This window comes from Bos mutus, chromosome 18 (assembly GCF_027580195.1).
Source record: "Bos mutus isolate GX-2022 chromosome 18, NWIPB_WYAK_1.1, whole genome shotgun sequence".
Classification (NCBI taxonomy): Eukaryota; Metazoa; Chordata; class Mammalia; order Artiodactyla; family Bovidae; genus Bos; species Bos mutus.
In genome coordinates, this window is record NC_091634.1 from 9,898,604 (window position 1) to 9,924,777 (window position 26,174).

The 26,174-nt window shown below is 59.0% G+C and overlaps 2 protein-coding genes across 2 annotated transcripts; one reads left to right on the forward strand and one right to left on the reverse strand.

Moving 5' to 3' along the window:
- On the forward strand, positions 1-17,377 carry ERCC2 (ERCC excision repair 2, TFIIH core complex helicase subunit). Its single transcript, XM_070387530.1, has 25 exons — positions 1-130; positions 358-625; positions 873-1,204; positions 1,518-1,617; positions 3,374-3,451; positions 3,534-3,596; positions 3,776-3,889; positions 6,125-6,241; positions 6,324-6,440; positions 6,736-6,859; positions 6,949-7,045; positions 7,130-7,263; positions 7,359-7,527; positions 9,502-9,620; positions 11,922-11,991; positions 12,082-12,151; positions 12,246-12,347; positions 13,332-13,395; positions 13,899-14,020; positions 15,390-15,482; positions 15,580-15,652; positions 15,860-15,930; positions 16,027-16,170; positions 16,273-16,416; positions 16,787-17,377. Exons 3-25 carry the CDS (start codon positions 1,200-1,202, stop codon positions 16,877-16,879), a joined length of 2,283 nt encoding a protein of 760 aa, XP_070243631.1. The 5' UTR covers positions 1-130; positions 358-625; positions 873-1,199; the 3' UTR covers positions 16,880-17,377.
- On the reverse strand, positions 16,987-25,584 carry KLC3 (kinesin light chain 3). The gene is made up of 13 exons (XM_070387531.1): positions 25,500-25,584; positions 21,502-21,767; positions 20,751-20,981; positions 20,391-20,460; positions 19,727-19,946; positions 19,252-19,339; positions 19,074-19,175; positions 18,637-18,810; positions 17,958-18,048; positions 17,843-17,883; positions 17,650-17,756; positions 17,451-17,514; positions 16,987-17,210 (listed from the first exon to the last, which is right to left on the reverse strand). The coding sequence occupies exons 2-13, from the start codon at positions 21,757-21,759 to the stop codon at positions 17,139-17,141; spliced, it is 1,518 nt and encodes a 505-aa protein (XP_070243632.1). The 5' UTR covers positions 21,760-21,767; positions 25,500-25,584; the 3' UTR covers positions 16,987-17,138.
- Between the last annotated feature and the right edge of the window lie 590 nt (positions 25,585-26,174).

Sequence of the window (26,174 nt, forward strand, 5' to 3'; positions counted from 1 at the left end):
TGGGACAAGGGAGACACACCATGCCGGCAGAAAGGCTCCGGGTGTGTCAAAAGTCAGAGGATAATTCTAGGCCATAATGCGGCTTGCTGGTCCCAGAAGACTTCACCTCCAGATTCATCTTGGCTGAGGGGTGAGTGGGCACCTCAGGGGAAGGAGGGGGGACAAAGTAAGATGACTGGCCTGAAGGAAGACCAAGATCTGGAAAACTGCCCCCTGACAACAGATTTAAACTTCCCAAAGGTGTAACCCCAGAGTTCGCCCCTGAGTCTTTCCACACGTACTCTTCTTTTCCAATAAACTTTTTACTTTTCTCTTTAACTTCTGCCTCCTCCCCCGAATTTTTTCTTAACACGGCAGGCAACGACTGGGAATCCAGGTCCTAGCCTCTGGCTTCTGAGATCCAGAGGTTAAATTCCTGATCAGGAACTAAGCTCTTGTTCCCAGCTTATGCTCGCTTCTGCTTGCTGCAAGCTGCGGTTACTACTGCGTGCATCGGAAGTCAGGAAGCGCAAATACACGGGACATGATAATTGGGAGCTCCTGCCTGGAGAATCCCATGGACAGAGGAGCCTGATGGGTTACAGTCCATGGAGTCGCCAAGAGTCGGATACGACTGAGAGACTAGGTACAGCACAGGGCATCCCTGGTGGCTCAGATGGTAAAGAATCCGCCTGCAATGTGGGAGACCTAGGTTCGACCCCTGGGTTGGGAAGATTCCCAGGTAAGCCCTCTATGATCCCCCAGGCTCTGACCTTCTCTGGGTTCTCCCATTCCAGACTTGGTTACTTTATTGAAGTTGGGGGGAAAGGGAGAAGTACCTCTTAAAACCAAGAATATAATAGAATAAAATTGAGAATGCATTCGCTGCTCAGGTAATCTGGACAGACGCGGGAAGACCGAATGCCAGCGGATGAGATCGATTCTCTCAGTTCTCTTCCATCAACGTTTCGTTCTGGGTACTCGGCGATCTTCCGCGATGCCTCCGGCACCGCCTCCCCCGGAACCCACCTCCCGCAATTGCCGTGCGCACGCGCACTGTGCCTTCTGACGTCGCTCCTGTCGGGGAGTGACGGGCAGGTTCAGCCAATGGCGTCGCGAAGAAGGTGGGGCAGCGCCTCGAGGATGCCCAGAGGAGCCTGTCTTTCCTGAATATTCATGAGGAAGGCGGGCCGACGTCGCTTCAAGCCGCGACCGGCGCCATGAAGTGAGAGGGGGGCCCTGGGTTCGCGGCTCGCGAGCGGGCGTGGGGGTCCGGAAGATGCGGGGACGCGTGGTCAGGCCTTGGGTCCCGGCGGAGCGAAGGGAGGCTGCCGCGCTGGGGTGGGGATAGCTGCGGGGAGGGCCAGCGAGGGAATGCCGAAGGGACCTGGAGGCTGCTAGAGAACTGGGGGGATGTGCGGGACGGACCAGCCGGCCGGTGCTCGGCGGCAACCGCTCTCGGCCCGGCGGCAGGGGAGTGTGGGGGCTGGAGAGGGGCTGAGGGGACGGAGGACTGATCGGGCAGCCCCCGCCTCCAGGCTCAACGTGGACGGGCTGCTGGTCTACTTCCCCTACGACTACATCTACCCGGAGCAGTTCTCGTACATGCTGGAGCTCAAACGCACGCTGGATGCCAAGGTGGGTGGGCCGGGCTCGCCGCTGCCCACCTGAGAGGTGGGGCTGACACACGCGCGTTTAAGACTGAGATTGCAGCGGTCCCCAACTTTTTTGGCACCAAAGACCAGTTTTGGAGAAGACAGTTTGCGGACGGAGGGATTCAGACTCATTTTTGTGCAGTTTATTTCTATTATTATTACATCGGGTCTATCAGACATTCGATCATCAGGCATTAGATCCTGGAGGTTGGGGACCCCTGGTCTAGAGTTTAGAAATCTGAGGTCCTTGTGATAGCCAGCGCTGCCAAACTTGGTATCTCAAATAATAGTAATTAAAAATAGCATCAGCTGACCTTTATCAAAGGCTGAACTGCTCCGTGGTTGGCTTAGGCATATAGAGACTCAGGAATTGGCTACCCACAGCAGTGTGTCCTTGGGTAAATCACTTAATCTCCCCTCTGCAGTCTTCACCTTGGTAAATAGCCATAGTAATAGTACCTACCTCAGGTGGGCTGCCATCTATGGGGTTGCACAGAGTCGGACACGACTGAAGCGACTTAGCAGTAGCAGGAGCTTAATATGGGGCTTCCCAGGTGGCTCAAATGGTAAAGAATCTACCTGCAATGCAAGAGGCCTGGCTTCGATCCCTGGGTGGGGAAGATCCCTTGGAGCAGAGAAAGGCAACCCACTCCAGTATTCTTGCCTGGAGAATTCCACGGACAGAGGAGCCAGGCAGGTTACAGTCCATGGGGCTGCAAAGAATTGGAAAGGACTGAATAACACTTTCATTACTTTCACTTTGATATTAATGAGGGCTGCAGGGGTTCATTCACTAAGGAAGGCAGAAGTTCTCAACTGGGGACTATTTTGACCCCCAGAGGACATTCAGCAAAGTGTGGAGACATTCCCAGTTGTCAGTACTAGTGGAGTAGGGGTGTAACTGGCCTCTAGTACGTAGAGGCCACATTTGCTGCCGCAGTGGGGGACAGACCCCACAGTCAAGTGTTACCGGCCTCCAAATGTCAAGAGAGTCAAGGTTGAGATACTCTGATGTAAGACACTTAGTAACAGTGCCAGGCACAGAGTTAAGTGCTGTGGGGGTGCTTGATAAAAGAGAGGGCTCGTGATGTATCAGATAGAACTTCCCTGGTAGTGCAGACGGTAAAGAATCTGCCTGCAATGTAGGAGATTCCTGGGTTGGGAAGATCCCCTGGAGAAGGGCATGGCAACCCACTCCAGTATTCTTGCCTGGAGAACCCCATGGACAGAGGACCCTTGCGGACTATAGTCCTACAGTCATGGGGTCGCAAAGAAACATAACTGAAGGGACTTAGCATACATACATATCAGATATTGTACTAAATATTTAGCCCTCAGTTTGTCCCTAATCCTCATAGTCATGCGATGAAGAAGAGCTTATTAGACCCCCAACCCCTATTTTTTTTTTTTTTTTGCTGCACTGCATGGCTTGCATGATCATAGTTCCCTGACCAGGGTTTGAACCTGGGCCCTCGGTAGTGAAAGCTCGGAGTCTTCGCCACTGTAGGCCAATTTTTAGAGATACAGAGTCCTCAGAGAGGTTGAGAGGTCTTGCCTAAGACCACTCAACCAAAGTGGCAAAAGTGGGGTTCAAACCCACTGCCCCTGAGGTCTAGATTTCTAACTGCTATTTTGTCCTGTTATTCCAAGATGGTTTCATTCTTGGGGGAGGGTCCCAGAGTTTGTGTCCCTGGAGTTTTGAGCGCCTGTGTCATGTCCCTCCTGCCCACCACAAACAGGGTCATGGAGTCCTGGAGATGCCCTCAGGCACTGGGAAGACAGTGTCCCTGTTGGCCCTGATCATGGCGTACCAGCGGGTAAGTGACTCCCTGGGCCGGAGGAGGGGGCAAGAGGAGGAGGCTGGACGGGGGCCGAGGCTGAGCCCATGGTTGTCGGCAGGCGTATCCCCTGGAGGTGACTAAACTCATCTACTGCTCGAGGACTGTGCCTGAGATTGAGAAGGTGAGCCCTGGGCTATCCCAAGCCCCCCGCCCTCACTCTCCCCTAACCCATCTGTCCCCCTGGTGGTTACCGTCAGCTTTGAGCCTGTGGGAAGCTGGGGAAGGGGCTAGAACCTGCCTGGACAGGGGCTTGGACTTTTCATTGAGGCCAGTTCCCCGCTCCCTCGTCATCTGTAATAGGTGATTGAAGAACTTCGAAAGTTACTCAGCTTCTATGAGAAACAGGAGGGCGAGAAGCTGCCATTTTTGGGGCTGGCTCTGAGCTCCCGGAAGAACCTGTGTATTCATCCCGAGGTGAGTGCTCATTCCTCCTCTCTCCCTAAGCGTCAGGGTTGAGGAAACTTCCATCCAACTGGGAGTTCTAGATCCCCACTCAGACCAGACCTCTCAGGGAGATGTGCAGGGGCCGCGCACAGAGTTCTCTTCTCACTCATCACGTGCCAACTCATCATTCATGGCTCAGGCACACCTCCTCCGGGGAGCCTTCCCACTTCCCCCAGCCTAGGAGAGGTGAAAAGGTAGCTCCTGGAGTCCGGCAGGCCTGCTTTCCTGATTCTGAAACGTACTAGCCATATACTCTTGCACAGGTGATTTCTGCTGTCTGGGCCTCAGTCCGCCTGTCTGTAAAATGGGGATAATTACCTGCTTCATACTGTTGTTGATAAGATTGGGCAAGGAGGTGGGGGCTGGGAAAAATGAGTGAAACAGTCAAAAAGGACAGACTTATAGTTATAAAATGTGTAAGTCATGTAATGTAGAGTTGACACTTCAGATCTGTGGAATTGGGAACCGCAGATCAGGAGGGCCAACTGTGCTAGGTCACTGTATTTATTTATGTGTTTACTTGGCTGTGCTGGGTTTTAGTTGTAGCATGTGAGGTCTAATTCTCTGACCAGGAATCGAACCCAGGCCCCCTGCATTGGGAGCTAGGAGTCTTAGCCACTGGACCACCAGAGAAGTCCCTTGAGATGCTTGCTTTTAAGTAAGAATTTGACTTAGGACTTTAAATTAAGAGCCATAAATGAAGAGGCACCATGTAGTAAATCGCTGCATGGGTGTGTCCAGAACACATGCAAAGGGTGGTTCTGTCCCCCTTAGGATAGTAAGAAGTTGAGAATTAATGAGCTGGAGTAGGTTTTCTGGTAACATGGTAAGGGCATAAGCAGTATTATACTGTATTTCAGGGCGGTGTCTTAGTTGTCTCCAGAACTGTATAGTGACCTGGATAAGGCTGAAGGTTGCGCCAGATATTTCCATCTCGGTTTTTTCCCTCCACGTGCCTGCTGCCTTGGAAGGACTTACCAGCATAGCTGTAGTCTTCATCTGGACTGAAATGAGTTTTTCAAAGTAGATTTGCCATTAGCTCTCTGCTTCAGTCCTAACGAAAGTTTTCAGAGTTTTAAAATACTTTTCTGTGGGAGCATCTATGACACATCTAACCTTGTGTGCCTCATGTGACGTACTGGTACCTGTTTCTATTCATTGTCTTTTGGCTGCACCCCACGGCATGTGGGATCTTAGTTCCTCGACCAGGGATCGAACCTGCACCCCCTGTATTGGCAGCGCAGAATCTTCACCACTGGATCACCACGGAAGTCCCTGTATTGCTTCTTAAAAGTAATAATAATAAAATGTAAAGAGAGAGAGAGAAGCAGCACAGTCTTTGCAGCTGATGAAATGGGAGAGGGAGGGGCCCACAGCCTGAGAGCCCTCACTTTGGGGAGAGAACAGTTTCGTTGGGAGGAAGGGCAGCCCTGGGCTGTGACGGTGCCGCCAACAGGACCTTGGAGGGTTTGGAGCAGGGCAGGGCTAAGGAAGGTCTCAAACTGCGATCAGAACTTCCTCTGCTTCTCAGACCTTGCCAAGGTTTCTGGCTGTTGTAGCATTTTAAAAGATAAAGCGTAATCTACATGCTGAAGGTTCTTCAAGCCTTAATGTTAAAAAAAACCAAACTGAGGTATAATTGACATTGCACAAGGCTTAATGTTTTGTTCCTTTTATTATTTAGTTTTGGCCGTGTTGGGCTTTCACTGCTGCGTGCAGACTTTCTGTAGATGCAGCGAGCAGGGCCTGCTCTCGCTGTGGTGCGTGCTTCTCGTCAAGGTGGCTTCTCTCGTGGTGGAGCACAGGCGCTGGGCCCGTGGGCTCAGCAGTGGTGGCACACAGTCTTCGTTGCTCCGCCGCATGTGGGTTCTTCCTGGACCAGGGATCGAACCTGTGTTCCCTGCATTGGCAGGCGGATTCTTATCCACTACACCACCAGGGAAGTCCTAGGATTTAACATTTTAAAAAGAATAAGAGCCCAACAGTTGGGCCACTCTTGCATCCTTGCAGTAAGTTTGCAGGTGTCTTAACTGTTTAATCACGAAGCAGGTTCGGGACAAGTTTTCCACAAACGCCCGAGTCCCACCCTGGTCATCTCATAGGATGACCTCCCACCCCGCCAGCCATCAGGTGTTGAGCCCCGGGTTCCAGGCGTGCTCGGGCTTCTTGGCCTGTCCCAGTGCTCAGATGCTCCCCGGCCCGCAGGTGACGCCCCTGCGCTTTGGGAAGGACGTGGACGGGAAATGCCACAGCCTCACGGCATCGTACGTGCGGGCACAGTACCAGCGGGACTCCAGCCTGCCCCACTGCCGCTTCTACGAGGTACCTGCCGGGCAGCGGGGCGCAAGGGAGGGCGAGTTGTAATAGTCAAGCCCCCTGACCCCCAGCTACCCTCTCACCTCAGGAATTTGATGTCCACGGGCGCCAGGTGCCCCTCCCCACGGGCATCTACAACCTGGATGACCTGAAGGCTGTGGGACGGCGCCAGGGCTGGTGCCCGTACTTCCTGGCCCGATACTCAGTGAGGAGGCACTGGGGCCACAGGCGGGTGGGAGGGTTACAGGCTGCCCACCGTCTGTCTCTCTGCCTGCCTAGATCTCCCTGTTGGTCTGCCTGTATCTGTTCGTCAGTCTGTCTCTACCTGTTCACTTCTGTTTATTCCTTGCCTCTGCCTGCATGTCTGTGTCCCTCCTTTTGCCTCACCTCTGCCGGCCTGGGAGGGACAGATGTGACCTGGTGGAGTCCACCAGGCGGCAGGGCCCTGGGGGTGGGCGCTGGCAGGCAGGCTGGGGTGACCCTGCCCCGCCGGCCCCCAGATCCTGCACGCCAACGTGGTGGTCTACAGCTACCACTACCTGCTGGACCCCAAGATTGCTGACCTGGTGTCCAAGGAGCTGGCCCGCAAGGCCGTGGTCGTCTTTGATGAGGCCCACAACATCGGTGAGCAGACAGCGGGGCAGGAGGCGAGGTGGCCCCTCCGCTGCTGCTGCGTCGGCTTGCCTGAGCCCGGCCCTCTCTCTGGCCCCCAGACAACGTCTGCATCGACTCCATGAGCGTCAACCTCACCCGCCGCACCCTGGATCGGTGCCAGGCCAACCTGGAGACCCTGCAGAAGACGGTGCTCAGGTGGGGGTCCCCCGGCCCATAGACCCTGGCGCCTGGCCTGCCCCCCAAGTGGCCCAGCTCTTCCCACACCCCGACTCCCCGCAGAATCAAGGAGACGGACGAGCAGCGACTGCGAGAGGAGTACCGCCGCCTGGTGGAGGGGCTGCGGGAGGCCAGCGCTGCCCGGGAGACCGATGCCCACCTGGCCAACCCCGTGCTGCCTGACGAAGTGCTAAAGGGTGAGCCGTGCCCCCGCCTCGCCCCCCCCTTCCGCCCGCCCCCGCGCCCCCCTCCTCGCCCCACCCCGCACCCGGCTGAGCCCATCTCTCCGCAGAGGCGGTGCCTGGCTCCATCCGCACGGCCGAGCACTTCCTGGGCTTCCTGCGCCGCCTGTTGGAGTACGTCAAGTGGCGCCTGCGGGTGCAGCATGTGGTCCAGGAGAGCCCGCCCGCCTTCCTCAGTGGCCTGGCCCAGCGCGTCTGCATCCAGCGCAAGCCCCTCAGGTGCGGCCCCCACCCCACCCCACCCCCCGCCCCGGGCTGGGTGTGGGAGGGGTCCTGGCGGGGGTGGGCGGTGGGCGCCCGGGGTCGCCGTGTCACCGGTGTCAGTAGCCATGATCTGAGAACTGACCTCGGGAAGTGTGATGGAAGACTGTGCAGGGGTAGGGGGCGGGGCGAGACCCCAGGGCCCTGGCCAGTGCTCAGGGGTGTTCTCACTCCAGGCCATGGAGGGAGCGGCCCTGGAGAGGGTCTCCTGATGAGGGCCAGCGGGGTGGGAGCTGGGAGAAAATTCTGTGGGCCCCCCACTCCCTGTTTCCTCCCGCCAGGGCCTCTCATTGCTCCCCCAGCCCTTGGGCAGGAGCCAGCCCCTCGGTGCAGTCTGGAGGCAGGGCCAGTGATCAAGGGACTTAGCAGTGGGTGTGGAGCTTCCTCTGCTTTTCCTTTGCTGCTGTGCATCAGTCTTTGGTCTTCTCTGAACCTCAGTTTCCTCCTCTGTGCAAGGGGTAGAGGGTCAGCCCCTTTACCCCCAGGTTCCTGTGGTGGTTTAATGACAAAGCAGCGACCCCAGGAACCCACCCGGTCTAGAGCGCTGACGATGAGCCAAGCGCTTTGCAGTCCACGTCCGGGGAACTCAACACAGTGTCCCCGCCTCGTGCTGCCAGTGAGGACGCTGTGTCCCGTGGAGGGGAAGCCACACGGCGTTGTGTGTGGTTGTGACCGGAAGCCCGGCCAGTGGGGCTCTGAGGCTCCTGGCTGCTCTGAGAGACTTGTGAGGACAGAGGAGATCTGAGTCACAGGGTCCGTGTTCTGAGGGCCTGCTCTGTGCTGGGGACACAGTAGTGCTGGAGACGGCCCTGGCCCTGCCCTCCTGGGCTCACAGTCCAGTTGGGGAGACAGACCCGTCCCAGACAGGGACAGTCCAGGGCTCGGGGTCACGGGGTGGAGTCCTGGGGGATACAGGAACACAGAGGGGCTGTCTGATCGAGCCTCGGGGATAGAAAGGCAGACTGGAAGAAAGGATATACAGGAGACAGGTTTTATTCATTTTATTTCTTATTTTTCTTGGGCACACTGCCCGACATGTGAGATCTAGTTCCCTGACCAAGGCTTGAACCTGGGCCCCCTGCACTGGGTGTTTTAACCACTGCCCGCCAGAAAAGTCCTAGGAGGCAGGTTTTAAACTTGACCGTCTCCCTGGCGCCAAAGCTGGGTGCTCCCGCTCCACGCACAGCCTGTCCCTGCCTGGAGCTGGGTGGCCTTGGGTGTGTGCCGTCGATAGAGCCTGTGTCAGGCTCGGTGAGGCTGTGTGAGGCCGTCGTCTGGGAGCGTGTGGAACTCTCATACTGTGTCACCAAGGACTGTGGCTGAGACCTTGTGGAGATCCGGGCGGGAGTGTGCGACTGTGTGGCTATGCAGGGCTCACGTGTTGACTGTGGGATGCTGGGGGTGGTCGTGGGTCGCCCCTTTTGATTGAGAACCTGTGTATGAGAGCGTTACCTCATGTGACAGGACTGTGTGACTCTGGAGTGTTAGTCGCTCAGTCATGTCTGACTCTGTGCAACCCCCTGGACTGTAGCCCACCAGGCTCCTCTGTCCATGGGATTCTCCAGGCGAGAATACTGGAATGGATTGCCATGCCCTTCTCCAGGGGATCTTCCCGACCTAGGAATCGAGCTTGGGTCTCCTGCCTTGCAGGCAGATTCCTTACTGTCTAAGAATTTGGGCAGTGACTCTGGGCTGTGAGATTATTGCTCTGTGTGCCCTCCTGTGGCTGCCCACCGCCCCGCGCCGCCCGCCCCCCACCACCGTGGTGGGCAGTGGTACAAGGTAGGGACATAGAGTGACCCAGACCCTCACCTCCCGGAACTGCCAGGCAGCTGGGGAGACAGCGCGTGAGCACGTGCTCTGACGGTGACGAGGGGGCTGTCCAGCCTGCAGCCACCGCCTCCCTCACCTGCCCGCCCCCCACCCCACCAGGTTCTGCGCCGAGCGCCTCCGCTCCCTCCTGTACACCTTGGAGATCTCGGACCTCACTGACTTCTCCCCACTCACCCTCCTCGCTAACTTCGCCACGCTCGTCAGCACCTATGCCAAGGGTGAGCTCGCCTCTTCCTGCCTCTGCCAGCCCCCAGAAGCTGGAATTGGGATCCAGCAGGGCCTAGAGGGTCGCTGCTGGGACTTGGACAGTCTGGGCTCTGGAGTTTGGACTTTATTTATTTGTTTTAAAATTTATTAGCCGCGCCAGCTCTTAGTTGTGACATGCAGGATCTTTAGTTGCGGCATGTGGGATCTAGTTCCCTCACCAGGGATTGAACCCGGGTCCCGGTGTTGGGAGTGCGGAGTTTTAGCCGCTGGACCACCAGGGAAGTGCTCTGGGCCTTATTTTGAGGGCAGTGGGGAGCCACAAACAGCCCTTGAGTGAGCGAGCCTTGTGCTCAGGTGGGTATTGTCAAAGGCTCCCTCTGGCTGCAGATGGAGGTGGGTGGGGGTGGGCAGTGGCGTGAGACGAGGAGGGAGAGATTCTGCGGGGTCCGCTTACCCTGAGGGGTGGGTGAGGGGGTGGTCATTCTGCTCCCAGCGGCACTGGGGAGCCATCGCAGGTTCTGAACAGGGAGAGGCAGGGTCAGATTGCGCTTTAGAGGGTTCTCCTGGCAGAGGCTGGGCCAGGGCGGGAGGGGTGCTGGAGAGAGTTGTGGGAGGTGAAGAGGCCGGGACTTGGTGCCTGGTCTGTGGGGCTTTGGGGAGAGGACGCTCAGATTTCCAGCCTGCCGGGAGGGTACAGGGGAGCGTCCCGCCCCCAGCTCATCAGCTTTAAGCTGCCAAGGGCTCAGTCTCATCCCCGGGGATTACTCCTCTATCCAGCAAACTAGGTCAGCCTGTCTGATGGCCCGGCCTTGGCAGAAAGATAGCCCGTCCCCACCCTGGGGCCGATGGGCAGCAAGTGTCACTGGAATCTTCTTTCTGCCTCTGTCCCTCTGTCCATCCCATCCTCTCTCTCGGTCTGTCTGTCCTCTCTTCCCCACTTTTCCGTCTACCAACACCTCACATTCTTGTACCTGAATGTACAAGAACATTCAGAACAGCTTTCCCCATCTTCCCAACTGTCTTCCCCGTCACCCCTCTGTTCTTGGCTCAGGAGAGACATCTCCTCCTCCTCCAGGAAGCCCCTCCGGCTCCGAGGCTGGGCCAGGCCCTCTCCTTTAGGCTCCCCTGTCCCAGCCTTCCCACTCAGAGTGGTCACTCTGGGGACAGCTCTGTGTCCCCATCCTTGGACTGTGAGTCCTGAGAGGGTGAGGCCAGGGCTGTCTCGATCACTGCTGTGTCCTAGTGCAGGGCTTGGCACAGAGGACATGATGATATTTTAAAAAAATCTTTGCTAAGTGAAATTGATTACGTGGATGCGTTTATTCATTTATTTGCTCAATAAATGGGCCTGGCCCAGCCCTGGGGAAATGGCAGGAACCATGAAAGACGTCATTCCTGACCTCCCAGAACTTAAATTCTAGCAGGGAAGACAGGTAGCAAAGATGTAAATGTGGGTAAGGAAGATAATTCCAGAAAGTGATAGTTTTCACAAGAAATGAACACGTCACTGTGTTGGAGCACGCACACAGCGTCTGCGGTGACCGGGGCGGCTTTCCTGAGGAGCTGACATTTGAGCTGGGTTCTGAATGACCAGGAGCCAGCCGCCTCAGGAAGCTTTCCATAGTGGGGCAAGTGCAAAGGCCCTGGGGTGGAATGATGCTGGTGGGATTGTTCTTTTGTGTGTGTGGCCCTGGTGGTTTTGAAAGTCAAGCAGGAAGCCCGTGAGCACAGAGGGAAGGAGGTCGGGGTGACAGGATCCCCCTGACAGTTCTGGACCCTGGGAGGGACATGGGGAGCCCTGGGGGCTTCTGATCAGGGAGAGATGTGACCTGACTTGAGTTCGAGGATCCTCTGGCCTCTGTGAAGGGAGTGGGGATGAGGAGCGACTGCGGTGGGCCAGGCAGGGGGTGATGGCGGCCGGTCTGGGCGGGGCAGCGGAAGCGGTCAGAGGGCAGCTGGACTTTAGAGCAGAGCTGACTGGCCTCCTGACCGCTTAGACAGAAAGCTGATGGGAGAAGGCTGGAGGGGCGTGGTGGGTCCCCATGGGCCTTGGAGGGTGAGGGGTGAGCCTTTGGTGCCTGGCTCAGGGTCCTCTGTGAACATTCACACAGGTGTCGGCCCAAGGGAGGGGCGGGCAGGTTGGAGTGTATATTGGACTCAGGGGCCTGGGTTGTAGCTTTGGGCTTCTGATGGCTGGTGCCATTCACTGAGGAACGTGATGGGAGGGGGACGAGTGGAGGGAGAAGTGGGGGTCGTGGCTGAGTGGGTGGAGTCATGACTGGCCCTCAAGGAGTCATGCCCACCCCCTGTAGGTTTCACCATTATCATCGAGCCGTTCGATGACAGGACCCCGACCATTGCCAACCCCATCCTGCACTTCAGGTGAGATCCCACCCCAGGGAGGATATCAGCGGACCACAGGGGCCTGGCCCCCACAGCCTGGCCCTAACCACCCTGGTCTGCTCCCCACAGCTGCATGGATGCCTCACTGGCCATCAAACCTGTGTTTGAGCGCTTCCAGTCCGTCATCATCACATCTGGGGTGAGGACCCTCCCTTCTGGGCTCCAGCCCTCCTCGGGGGGGCTCCTGATTCCTGCCCAGTCCTGCTGAGATCCCTCTGCTGTCCCCGCTGTAGACACTGTCCCCACTGGACATCTACCCCAAGATCCTGGACTTCCACCCTGTCACCATGGCAACCTTCACCATGACGTTGGCCCGGGTCTGCCTCTGCCCCATGGTGCGTGGGGGAAGTGGCCGGGAGGGTGGTGGGAGCGAGGGCCGCCCTTCCTCTCCACTGCTCAGGCAGCTGAGGGCACAGATTCTGGGTTCTGACGGGCCTGGGCTTGAGTTTGACTCCTCGAGCCTCAGTTTTCTCATCTGTGAAATGGGAACATCCCCCCTCTGATCTCCCAGGGTGGCTGAGGGGATTCAGTGAGACAGTGAGTGTGATAGGCTTTTGTGGCCCAGGGCCTGCTACTTGGTTAATGGGGTTTTACCTGGCCCGTCGTCTGGCAGTGACCTTGCTGAGTGACCCTGCCACTCGGCCTCGGTCCTCTTCTCTGTAAAATGAACCTCATAACATGGGCCTTCAGTCCTGGGCGTTTCTGAAGTTGCTGGGCAGATGTGTTTTAGAGTTGAGAATTTTCCAGACTTTAAACACTCCCAAGGGGTCTGAGCAAATCCCTCTAGTGAAAATCATATTTGAGCAAACATTCTGATGAGTCAGACCAAGGGAGATCCGTCAGCATACTGAACAGGCTCTGTGGGGGGCAACTCTTGCTACCAAATGAGTTTGTGCCAGACTTGAGCACCTGGAGTTCCTGAGTGTTTTGGCTTTCGGAGCTGCCCTTCAGGGCTTGTGGCTGGTAAGGACCCTCTGCCACACGGTGCTTCTGTGATTTTGCTGGTGGCGTGAGGGGCAGCTTCCTGGAACCACCTGGCTGGAGGCTGGGGCAGACTAGAGGGTCCTTGCTAGTGAGACACACGGACAGACCTGGGGTTACTTCCATCTCTGTTGTCTATCTGCCGGGTGACCTTGGGCAGGCGACTCGCCCTCTGTGAGCCTGAGGTGACTCGTCTGCACCCGCGGATAAGAGGGTAGCTGAGGGTTCACTCGGTGACACTGTCTATAAAAAGCACACAGCAGCGCCAGCCTGCAGCCTGTGGGCACACACGGGTGGCTGCTGCCCGTGTGCTTATCACGACCTCGTGCTCTCTCCAGATCATCGGCCGTGGCAATGACCAGGTGGCCATCAGCTCCAAGTTTGAGACCCGGGAAGATATTGGTATGGTTCCCACAGGGGGTGGTTTGTGTGGCTCCCAAGAGGGGAGGTGGGTCGGTCAGCATGAGCCGGGTCATGGATGCCGTAACAAATCAAAATGGCTTCACACAGAGGTTACTTCTTGCCTACGCTACGTGCCGTTGTGGGTTGGTGGGGGCCCGCCATGAATCTCTCCCTTCTGGGAACCTCTGCCATCGGACACATCACTGCGCTGGCGAGATGGGACGGGAGGTTGTGTACTGGTGGGTTGTGTACTGGCTCGTAAAGCTCCTCACCTGGAAGTGACACAGCCCTTTCTTCACTGGCCGTGGCAGGTCACATGGCCACACCTAACTTTGGTGGGTCAAGGGTCAGTCCTCCCATGAGTCTGGAAGGAGAATTGGGATGCGTGTGAACAGCTGGCAGTGGGGTTTCTAGGAACCCCAGGTTTCAGACAAGATAGCTCTGATGGGGAGTGGGGAGGAGAACCCAGGCCAGGAGACGGTCTGACCTCTGACCCCTCATAGCGGTGATCCGGAACTATGGAAATCTCCTGCTGGAGATGTCCGCCGTGGTCCCTGACGGCATCGTGGCCTTCTTCACCAGCTACCAGTACATGGAGAGCACTGTGGCCTCCTGGTACGAGCAGGTACGCCCGCCTCCGGCCCCACGCTCGGACCGGAGCTCTTGGCTCGTTCCTGTTGGCTTCTTTCCTCTTGTTTTAAATGGTGACGTGTATTGTAAGTGACAAGACAGTGTATAAAACACAGAGAACAGTTTAAAGAACTGTGTTCACTGTGCCCCCAAATCCAGGTTAAGAACTAGGACATCACTGGCCTCACTGTGCCCCTTCCTCAGAGGCGTGCCCCTCAGGAGGGCTGACCACACCCCACCTGAGGGGTTCCTGCTTCCCTCTGTGCTCTTTTGGGGGGGTTACCCCCAGCTGTCCCTCCAGCTCCTACGGCGTGGTGTGGAGACCCTGGGTAGCAGGTCTGACTGTAGTGGGGTGCTGTGCCGTTAGAGGAAGGTTCCGGAGAATTAAGGCTGAACAGAGACTGGGGCGAAGAGCCTGGAGGAGTCCCTTCTGGGGAGTGTGTGGGCGAGGTCATGGGGCATTCTGGATATGGGGCTCACCACAGCTGGGCACTGGGCCCCTGATAGGATATGATTCTGAACCATGAGCCCCGCTCTCGGGTAAGTTAGAGCAAGCGCTGCTTTGGGGTGAGACAAGTGAACGCGGCTAATGTGAGCACCAGGGAGTGTGTGGGAACGTCATGCACGAGGACGACACCTCGTCCTCAGGCTCTTTCTGCACAGTGTCAGCCTCTTGCGCCCCACGTCCTCAGTGTCTTTTGTGTCCTAGTTAAGAAACCTCTGTCTACCCTAGGGTCACAAAGATGGTCTCCTGTGTTTCCGTCTAGAAGTTTTGTAGTCTTAAGTTTCACATCTAAGCTCTGTGAGGTACTGCAGGTTCATCTTTGTGTAGGCTGTAAGTCGAGGTTCGTTTTTTTTCCCATTTGGAAATCTGTTGCTCCAGACCCATTTACTGAAGAGCTCCCCCCACCACACTGAGTGGCACAATGACAGGTCGCTGTGTTGGGGGCTGTTCTGGGCCCTCTGTGTTGTCTCTCTGGTCTGTCACGCATCTGTCCTTGATCAGAACCATGAGTCTATTTATGTGTCAAATGTGAACGCTCAAGGCAGCCTCTGATTGGCTCTGCCTGGCCTACATCAGCCTCCCCGCCAATCACAAGCTGGGGATGGAGCATCCTGATTGGTCACCTGGGCCACGTGCCTGCCCACTTGTCCAAAAGATGGGGATTGGTTCCCTCCTGGGATCACGGGGTTTTCCAAAGAAGTGAGGCTGGACCCTGCCACCACCCTCCCCCAGTCCCCAGGGGACAGGGGTGGCCTGTCGCAGGGTAGTCGGTGGCAGAGCTGAGTTTAAGCAGGACACCCCCGTCCTTGAACCCACCGTCCACCGCCCACATCCCTACCTCCCCGTGTCCTCCCCGAAGGGCATACTGGAGAACATCCAGAGGAACAAGCTGCTCTTCATCGAGACCCAGGATGGGGCTGAGACCAGCGTCGCCCTAGAGAAGTACCAGGAGGTGGATACTGTGGGGACAAGGGGAGTCTGGGCAGAGAGGGGCCGGAGGCCGCACAGCTCCCTGGTGACGCGTCTGTGTCCTGGCCTTCCCTCCCCAGGCCTGCGAGAACGGCCGCGGGGCCATCCTGCTCTCGGTGGCCCGAGGCAAGGTGTCCGAGGGAATCGACTTTGGTGAGTGGACTCGGCCCTCCCTGCCCCTGTGTGGCCATTTCTGTTCCCCTAGGGGACCTCACCCACCACCCACCATCTTGCACACACACGGGCCTCCCCTTCCCTCCATCCCTGGGTGCCCAGGAGGGCCCTTGGGGACCCCCTCTGACGGCAAGAGCTCCTGGGCCCCGCGCAGTCAGCCCTCTCTCGCTCCCCCTCGCCCTACAGTGCACCACTACGGGCGGGCCGTCATCATGTTCGGGGTGCCCTACGTGTACACCCAGAGCCGCATTCTCAAGGTGAGCCTCGCGGGGGGCGGGCGGATGGACGGACGTGAAGGCCTCCCCTGCGGCTAGTGCGAGGAAGGGCCCTGGCCCCCATCTCTGCACCCACAGGCACGGCTGGAATACCTTCGGGACCAGTTCCAGATTCGTGAGAATGACTTTCTCACCTTTGATGCCATGCGCCATGCTGCCCAGTGTGTGGGTCGGGCCATCAGGGGCAAGACGGACTATGGCCTGATGGTCTTTGCCGACAAGGTGGGGCGGGTTCAGGGCCCCCGCCAGCCGGAGGGGGAGGGCCAGGCTGCGGGTGCCTGGGCTCCCCCACCAGGGTCCTGACACCCCCACCACCACCACCAGCGGTTTGCTCGGGCTGACAAGCGGGGGAAGCTACCCCGGTGGATCCAGGAGCACCTCACGGATGCCAACCTCAACCTGACCGTCGACGAGGGGGTCCAAGTCGCCAAGTACTTCCTGAGGCAGATGGCACAGCCCTTCCACCGGGTGAGCCCTCTTCCAGGAAGACCCCTGGGCTTTCTCCCTGAGCCCCTGCCCCAGCCAGGGAGGTTTGTGTGCGTGCCACCCCGTGCCTGGCAGCTCGGGGAGAGCTGAGGGCTCCTGATGCCAGTGTGTGCCCAGCAGGGCCCCGAGCTCCTCGGAGGGGCTGTGGGAGGCCAGCCCTCTCTGCCTCAGGCCTGCGCTCTTCCACCTCTGTCCCTGGGCCTGTCCTCCGTTCACAGGGATGGATGCCCCGAGTTAACTGGGCATTTCAGTTTCAAGCATCCTGTCCTGGGCCCCCGGGTGGCACCTTGTGTCACTACCGAGCCCTGTAGGGGGGTGTGGGCCAGCTGACACCCCCTCTCCTCACTCCCAGGAGGACCAGCTGGGCCTGTCCCTGCTCAGCCTGGAGCAGCTGGAGTCAGAGGAGACGCTGCGGAGGATCGAGCAGATTGCCCAGCAGCTATAGCGCCAGGTGGGGCCGTGACGCCTGAGTCTTAGCCAGCCTTGGTCCGGGTGCTCAGAGGGGCCTCCGGGAGGGGCCTGGAGGTCCCCATAGGACACCTCAGGCAGATCTTCTAGCTGCCAGATCTACAGCCTTTAATCTCAGGAGCGGAGCTCAGGGAGGCCCAAGCCGAGGGGAGCCATCAGGGAGAGGAGAGGACTCCCTCCCCTCGCCCACCCTTCCCGCTCCTCCTGAGAAGCGCAGCCACGTGGTCCTGTCGCCTCTAGCGGGGGCCCAGGTCCTGGGTGCTGGCGCTGAGGGTCTGCGAGGCCTCGCTCAGGTGCTGCCTGGGGAACTGGGGACAGGCACGGGGCGGGTGAGGGCGGGACATGGGGCTGCCCCAGCCCAGCGGGGCTATGCCGCCGGCCTGCTTGTCTGCCCATCTTCCTGTCCCTACCCGACTCCAACTCCTCCATCCCCCTGCATCTACCCAAATAAAACCCATTGTGCTCATGTCTGGGGATCCATTCCAGTGCCAGCCTGACCATTCCCCTGGCCTCTGGGCCTGTCCCACCCGATTCAGGGGTCCCCTCACCTGGTTCTCGGGTGCTCTCGAGCCATCTGTGTTCAGCATGCTGAGCGACATGGCCCTCTTCATCCTGCCCAGAACGGGGCGCGGCAGTGAGTCTGGCTCCCACCCTGAGAAACTCGGGCACCGGGCCTGACTGTGTGTCGCAGGGGAGGCGGGAGCCACACGTGGTCCTCGAGCAGGATGGGGAGAGGGGCAGACTCACCCGGCCGCCCCCGCCGCTCCCTCGCCTCGGAGCCGGGAGACCAGCTTCTCGCTTCCGCGCCGGATGGACTCCCGGAGCTTAGAGAAGGAGCTGCTCCGACGAAGGGTCTGGGGAGGGCGCCAGGGACACCGGTCAGCCTCCCCTGCCACCTGGGTCCCCCTTCCCCCGGGAGCCCGCACAAAGCCCTCCTCACCTGTTGCTGTGTGTCACTGGTGGTGCCTGTGTTGGGGGCTCCTGGGGACAGATGGGGACATTGTGGAGGGGGGCGCTGAGCAGCCCCTGGGGCAGGGGAGGGGCCAGGGGCTCACCAAGCGGGGCGGGCAGGGCCTCCCTGTGGAGGATCTCTTTGTACAGCTCTTCCGCCTGCTGGTACTTGTTCTGCTTCAGGTAGGCTGAGGCCTGCGGGGAGGGCATGGCCTGGGTGATCCTGGCTCATCTAGGCGCCGCACCCGGCACCTCCTTCCTGGCCCCCCCAGGAAGCAGCCCGGCCTCACCCCACACTCCAGGCCCCTGGCCGACCGCAGAGTGGGCCTGGAGCCTGAGCCCACTGCTTCCCACAGGGCAGGTGACCTGCTGGCTCTGAGCAGGGGCCTGCTCCCCAGTCCATCTTGAGCTGGTGACAGCCCTCTCTGTGCCTCAGTTTCCTCATCTGCACAATGGGGCAGTGGGAGCACCTCCCTCACAGGGCCCTTGAGGAAACAGTCCAGGGAAAGTCCTGAGAAGTGGGCCTGGCTCAACAAACGCTCTCTGCTCCCGGCCAGTGTCTCTGGCCGTCTTTCTGCCCGGAGCTGTTCTCTGGCCCCCACCAACCTGCCAGTTTCCCGACCCTTCCACGTCCTCTGAGCTGGGGAGCCTCACTGGTGTGGAAGCCCAGCCCCATGGGGCACCCTCAAGTGCTGGGCAGAGATGGGGCCCCTGTTCTCTGCAGGGCAAGGCCCCGTCAAACGATGGGTGCCCGCCTGGTGCTGCGCCCCCAGGTGCCCTCACCAGGTTGTTCTTGGTCTTGGCCACGTTGGGGTCGTGGGGTCCGCCCAGGGCCTCATAAATGCTCAGGGCCCGGGCGTAGTGCCGCTCCACCTCCTCGAACTTGCCCTGGTTCTGGCAGAGCAGGGCCAGGTTGTTGAGCTGCTTGGCCACATCTGGGTGGTCGGCGCCCAGGACCTAGGGGTCATGGGGTCACAAGTCATCTGGGGTCATCTGGGGCTGGCGGGCCACGTGTTGCCAGCAGCCGTCATGACGAGGCTCATGACTTGGTAGCTGGAGTCAAGGGTGGTGAGTCAGGGGACTGGGAACTCTAGGTTCAAATTGTTTCTAGGTTCACATCACATGGGAAGGGCACAAAAGGTCCAGGGTCACAAGAACAAATCAGGGTCACGCAAAAGCCACAGAGTCAGAGGAGAAGGGCCACGTGGGACTGGGAGTACCTTCTCCCGGATCTCCAGGGCACGCTGGCACAGGGGCTCTGCCTCCCGGTAACGCCCGCGCTTCCCATAGAGGACGGCCAGGTTGTTGAGGGTGGCAGCCACCTGGGGGGTGGGGAGGGGGTCAGGGGAAGGCCGCCCAGCCCCCAGCCCTCCACCCTCCCTCCCGGCCCCGACTCACCGCAGGGTGCTCGGGGCCCAGCGTCTGCTCCCGGATCTGCAGGGCGTCATGGAGCAGGTCTGTGGCCTCTTTGTACTTGTTCTGGTCTCTGTGGAGCAGCCCCGGGGGGAGGTGGTTAGGCCGGAGTCGGGGCTCTGGGCTGGGCTGACGCTGGCAGGCCAGGTCCTGGCTGAACTGAGCATGGGTGGCGTCCCCGGGGTCCCTTCTGGGTGTCCCCACCCCTCCCAGATCTAGCACAGGGTCCCTGCATGCCCAGGTGGCTGCCAAGCCTCTGCTGCCCCAGGCCTCCACCCCACTCTGTTCGGGGTCTCTTGCCCATGCCGACTCCTCTCTGCCTGGGTCTCCCTCGTCTCCCCAGATCTCCGTCCCCTTCCGCCCCACCCCTGCAGGTACCCTGTGCTGTAGAGCAGGACACCAGGGCCCCCCACTTCTGCCCAATGTCCCCCCTCTGCCCTCCAGCGGTGGCGGCCCCCACCGGTACACCAGCGCCAGGATGTTGAGCATGGTGGCCACGTCGGGGTGGCAGTGGCCCGAGCTCCGCTCCAGGTCCTCCAGGGCCTGGCGGCACAGCGGCACAGCCACCTCGTAGCGGCCCTGGCCCGCGTACTGGATCACCAGGTTGTGCAGGGTCCGGAGGCGGGCTGGGATCTCGTAGCCACCCTGCTGGGCCGCCGCGGCCCCTGCTGCCTCAGGACCTGGGGGTGTGTGCGGGGCACCGAGTCACTGCAGGCCTCCTGTTCCCCCCAGCCCACACACCAGGGGACACATGTCCCCCCCAAAGCCACTGCTGCCTCGCTGGCCCCTGGGACTGCGGGCCCCTGCGCTGACTCCCAAGATGGGAATCCCAGGCATCTCACTGGCCTATAGGAGGAGGCCTGGCCTGTGGGATGGGATGCATGGGAGCCGCCTGGTTCCTGGAGCTGTGGTCACCATGACAGGCCTGGTTTCCAGCTTTTCCAGCCTCACCTGCCCCATTACCACCCCCCCACCCCCGCCACACACACATAGCCACCTGCTTCACCCTCCTGACACCCGGCCCTGGCCTGCCCCATCCTCCCCAGAGACCTCAGGGTCCAGCGAGTCAGATGCCCCCTCCCCAGCCTTGGCCTCCCGTCCTCCTTGGCTGAGCCTGCACCTACCTCTCCGCTCCTCCTCCTCACTGGGGAATAGGGAGGCCAGGCTGTCCCGGCGAGGAGGGGACTCGGGCTGCTGCAGAGGAGGAAAGTGGGGTGTAACGGGGCTTGGGAGTCTGATTCCGAGACGGGGGTCCTGAACCCCAGGGCTTGAGGGAGGTGGTGGGCAGGGGTCTCCTGAGGGCTTGGGAGCATCTTGGGGCTTTGTGGGGCATCTGGGCATGGGGTGGGCTTCTAAGTAAGTTCCAGTGGGTCTGAGATTTGTGGCGGGTTCTTCAGAGGTTCCAGGAAACCTTTGAAGGTGGGGGTTCTGCAGAGGGTCAGGGGGTCCTTTAGGGGGCCCCCGTCTCGCCAGCCGGGCCGCACCTGGCTCTCCGTGGGCGGGTCGTACTGCCGTAGCTGCCCCAGGAACTCCAGGTGGCTCTTCTCCTCCTCCAGCTGGGCCACGGCCTCCTCGCTGGCCCGCAGCCGCCGCTGCGTCTCCTCCAGCTCCTCCCGCAGCCACGCGTTCTCCTGGGCCAGCCGCCGGGCCTGCGCTCGCAGGCGCTGCTTCTCCGCCTCCAGCGCGCCCACATGTGCCGACAGCGCCAGCAGCACCTGCCAGGGGTGGGGGGGCGGCAAGTCGGAGGCCTGGCCCCCACCCTGCCAGACGGCCCTGACCCAGCCCAGGGCCTCAAATCGAGCCAGAGCACCCCCTTCTCCCCAGGGTGCCCAGATTACAGGCAGCCCTCTGATGTGGCTCCAGGGATGCTCGGCGAGTCCCGGGGCCACACCTCGATCCTGCCGGGGGGACCCCTCCCTCCCATTTCACCCAGACACACAGATCACACACAGGGACATGTCATATCCCACCTGGGCAACCCCCAAGTCTGCCCAGGACCCACCCTTCTATGGAAGGACCCCACCTGGTTCAGGAGTCTCTGCCACACAGAAGGAACCCCCCCAACAACTGCAGGCTAGGGATCCCATCTCAGGACTAGAGGCTCCCTGTCCCGGGCCAGGTGCCCCTAGATCCCCCTTTGCCCAGACCACTCCCCAGCACACCTGGCCCCTCACCCCTGGGCGACCCCCCAGGCCTGAGCCATGCCCCCGCAGACAGTGCGCCCCTCATACCTACCTGGGCCTCACCCAGCCCCAGCTCGATGGCCTCCAGCGAGTGGCTCACCACCTGCTGCTTCTCTTCCAGCAGCTCCAGGCCAGCCGCCGGGCCCTGGGCCGCCAGGGCCTCCGCCAGGTGCCCGGCCAGGCCCCGGTGCTCTGCCCGCAGGGCCTCCAGCCCCTTCACCACCTGTCGCGTCTGCCGCACCAGCTCCTCGGGGCTTGGGCGCTCCAGGCCGAGCCCCAAGCCTCCCGGGGCCGCTACCTGCACGGACATGGCTGCTCCTGGAGGTGACCGGGAGCGGGGTGGGGGGTTGGTGGTCACTGCCGGGGCCAGGCAAGCCCACCCCTCAGCCTCCGCGTCGCTGGGCCACATGTCCCCTCCCAGCCATCGCCCCATCCGCCCATCCAGGCCAGCCCTCTGCCTCCATGCTTTGCTCACTGCAGCCAGCAACCTGTCCCACACCCATCCTGGCGAGCCCGCAGCTGGAAACTTTCTGGTCTCCTTTGCCTGTCCTCAGTCCCGGGGCCTGGCCCCGAGGACAACTCCCAAACCTTCCCGTGTAGAACTAACCCAGGCGGCCAAGCAGCCATCCCATGGCCGCCCACCTGCCCTCAGCTCACCTGGTCAGCCCTCCTGACCCCAAGGACCCTGGATCCCCTGGCCCGGCCGGTCCGGCTGTGTGACCTGGACCGGAGGTGCCCTCCCCTGCTGGGCGTGTGGGGCGGGACGTGTGGAGGCGGCAGCCTCTCCGTGAGCTCACTCTCAGGGTGTTTTTGTTGGGAACCAGTCAGACCACTGGGAGTGGGGTGGGGCAGAGGAGAGGGCCACGGGGCTGGGGTGCAGGAAACCGAGGAGGCCTGGGGACTGGGGAGGTCAGGGAGGGTCCCCACGTGTGGCGATTCCTGGGGACCCGAGGAGCTGACAGACCAGAGGAAACTGGCTCCACCCTCCACTGCAGGCAGGCCCGGCCAGCCCAAGGCGTGCTGGGACACACGTGTGGAAGGCATGGCCCAGGGGTGTCACACGGGCTGTGTGACAGCTGAGCGTCTGAGTCCTAGATGGTAATGGGTGGGGGGTAGGGTCTCACACGTGGGACCCTCCCATGGGGTTGTATGGGAGTGACAAGGTCAACGAGTCTGGAGATGATGTCTCTGGGACACACACACACACTCCCCTCTTAGAAACAGACCTCAGCACACGCACACCCTCCTGTCTTAAAACCACACTATACACATTCTCCTCTCGAATATATGACACATACTCTTCGTTATTTCAAGTATAACACAAGACACACTCTCAGAAATATGCCTCTACACACACTCCATCTCAGAAATACAACAGTACACATTCTCCTTTCAGAAATACAACACACACACAGTTTCTTTTAAAAATACAACTCAACACACCCACTCACATCCGTGTTTTCTTTTCAAAATACAACCTAGTACAATGCACTAACTCAGACACACACACACATATATTCTTCTTCCAGAAACAGCATATGTAGGGACTTTCCTGGTGGCTAAGACTCCGTTCTCCCAATGCAGGGGGCCTGGGTTCAATCCCTGGTCAGGGAACTAGATCTCACATGCTGCAACTAATGAACCCGGGTGCTGCAATGGAGACCCGGCACAGCCAAACAAATAAAGAAGCATTAAAAAAAAAAAAAAGGAAAATAAGCAACACACATACACTCCCCTCTGAAAAACACAAGCCAACACACAGGTACATTTTCCTTTCAGAAATAAAAGCCATGGGCTTCCCTGGAGGCTCAGTGGTAAATAATTCATCTGAGAATGCAGGAGACACAGATTCAATTCCTGGTCCGGGAAGATCCCATATGCCGCAGAGCAAAAAGCCAGTGTACCACGTCTACTGAGCGTGCGCTCTGGAGCCGGGGAACTGAGACTATAGAACCCAAGCGCCTAGAGCCTGTACTCTGCAACAGGAGAACCCACCTCAACGAGAAGCCCACGCAACAGGGGAGATCCAGCACAGCCAAAAACAAACAAAACGAAAGAAAGAAAACGCCAGACAGAAAACAAACGTATGGTTACCAAAGGGGGCAGAGGGTGGGGAGGGATAAATTCGGGGTTAACATATACATATGTAAAATCAATAACCAACAAGAATCTACTGTATAGCACAGGGAACTATACTCAATATATTATAATAACTTCCAGTGGAAAACAATGTGAAAAATAAAGATAAAATACAACCAAATCACTGCTATACACCTGAAGCTAACACAACGCTGTGAATCAATAAAAATTCAAAAAATAAAAGCCAACACACAAATAAAACATCTCCTCCCTCACCCCTCTTCACTTGCGAAAAGGTAACCAAATCCCAAGTCACTCCCATGCGGACTGTCTCCTTGAACGTTTGCGCCCGTGACACATGCCCTCTCCCACACCCCCGCATCCTGCCAGCAGCCAGCCCTCCCTCCCTTGCCGGCTTCCAGGACTCGCAGTGGACCTGTCATCATTCGTGCTCGCTTCCTCCACCGCCCCTGCCCAGCCACACACACTAGAGTTTCATACACGAATGTGCAAATGACCCGATGCTGGCTCTTACACCTTCACAAGCGGGTGCCCACGGCACAGACGGCGGTGGAGACACACGGAGTTCCATGTTCTCATGCACAGACTTGCAGGCTGACTTCACTCCAGCTGTGGCATCCCCGAAAGCAGCCCAGTGCTTTTTGCACCTGCACACATGCTCACAATCACATCCACTCAGACACAGAGCAAGGACAGGTGTGTAACCCCAGGGGTTTTACACACGGCAGGCTCTCCACCCCGAATCTCCTTCTTTCCCCATGTATGTGTGTTCACACACATGTCGATCTCCATGTACGCTGTACATGTGTATGTGTATATCACATCAGACTTATTAACAGCTTCACACCTTACACGCAAGTCCTATAAACGATCAAACTCACAACCACGCCAGTTCATTAAGTCATCTTGACAACCACGACCCTTATTCACGTATACAACCTCCTACAACATCAAGCACAACCTCAAACAGCTGAGTCGACTGTTCTAGACATGGCCTCAGAGTACCGCTCACAGCGACACGCACACCTCGACCACAGCCATGCATCACTCGGACTGTGTCCTTGACACACCTCCCACACTCACACGTCCCCCACACTCACACGTCCTCCAAATGGCACACTTCCTTCACCTGCTCAGCCCCGTGTGCACAAGCACACAGGTGACCACGATAATCACAGTCACACTCCACACATCCATCCCGTACCCCACAGAACACACTTCCCTGCCATTCCCCCACAGTCTTACCATCAGAGAGACAACCACGGCCATGCAATTTCTTGGTCACATACCTAATCCTATAAACAGTTCAACTCTCTGCCAAACACACACACACACACACACACACAGCATTACAGACTCACCATCAGAGGTCGCCCACATTGTCACACCACTGAAAGTTTCACATCATTCACACGGTCCTTTGGTGCCCTCGCAGGGCTAAACGGACAGGCCATCTCCTGTACCAACCTGTACTCACATCTGTACGCACCGTTTGACACCATCACACACATCTGAGCTTTTTACACCATCTCTCGTGCACACTCACGCCCAATATCCACGCACATATACACTTGCAGCGAGAGTGTATGGCCCGCTCCCCAAACCACACAACTTACCCCTGGCCGGCCGGCTGAGCCCCGCGCACCCCGGTTTCACAGCCCGCTAGCTTGCCAGCCGGCCGGGCCGTCACAAGGGCCCCCTCCCTCTCCCAGGCCCCGCCCCGTCCTCGCGCCTGTTTACCTGCGCCCCGAGAGAGAGGGCGCGGCCCCAGCGGGGCCTCCAGACCCGGGAGAGCCCTAGGACGGGACAGGGGGGGTCCAGGGACCCCAAGGCCCGTCCCCGTCTCCAGGCCAGAGGTCCCAGGGGTGTGCCAGGCCCAGCTCACACCCCCTGCCCCCGCCTCCATCCTCTTGGCTCCCGGGACTCCCACCCCGCACTCCCGGCGCCCACCTGACCGCGAACGGCTCCAAGTCCCGCTTCTCCGCGCTGCGCACTCACGCCCGCCGCCCGCGGCTGCGCCCGGAGTCTCCGGCGGCTCCTCCGGGGGGCGGGTCGGCCTGGAGCCCCGCCCCACAGGTGAGACCGGCCCCGCCCACCGCTCCTGGAAAGTTAAGCCCAGCCGCCCCAGCGCTGCGGGAATAGCAGAGCCGTGTGCGCGCATTTAGCCGGTAGTCTCTGCGGCACGTCGAATCCGAGATGATTGCAGGCGCTCAGAAAATGCGAGTCTCCGCGAAACTAGAATCTTGGAAACTCGGAATCTTAGAAACTTTGCATCCCAGACGGATGGCCTTCTTGCAAAGCCAGCCTCCGGCCCTTTGCCTCGGCTGTGCTCCCGCTTTGGAAATCCCTCCAAACAGATCTCAACGTTTGTCCTTTTTCAAAGGCCGTTTCCTCCGAGAGGCCTTCCTTGCCGCTTCTAAAATACACCCTTCCCACCGAAAGACAACCTCATTTATCTGCTTGATTTCGTTAATAAAATTTTTCAGGACCTAAAATTATGTAACATTATAATTACTATGTTATGTTACATCGTGCTGCGATTCATGGGGTCGCAAAGAGTTGGACACGACTGAGCGACTGGTCTGATCTGATCTGATGTTACATCACGTTATTAGCTAGGCTAAA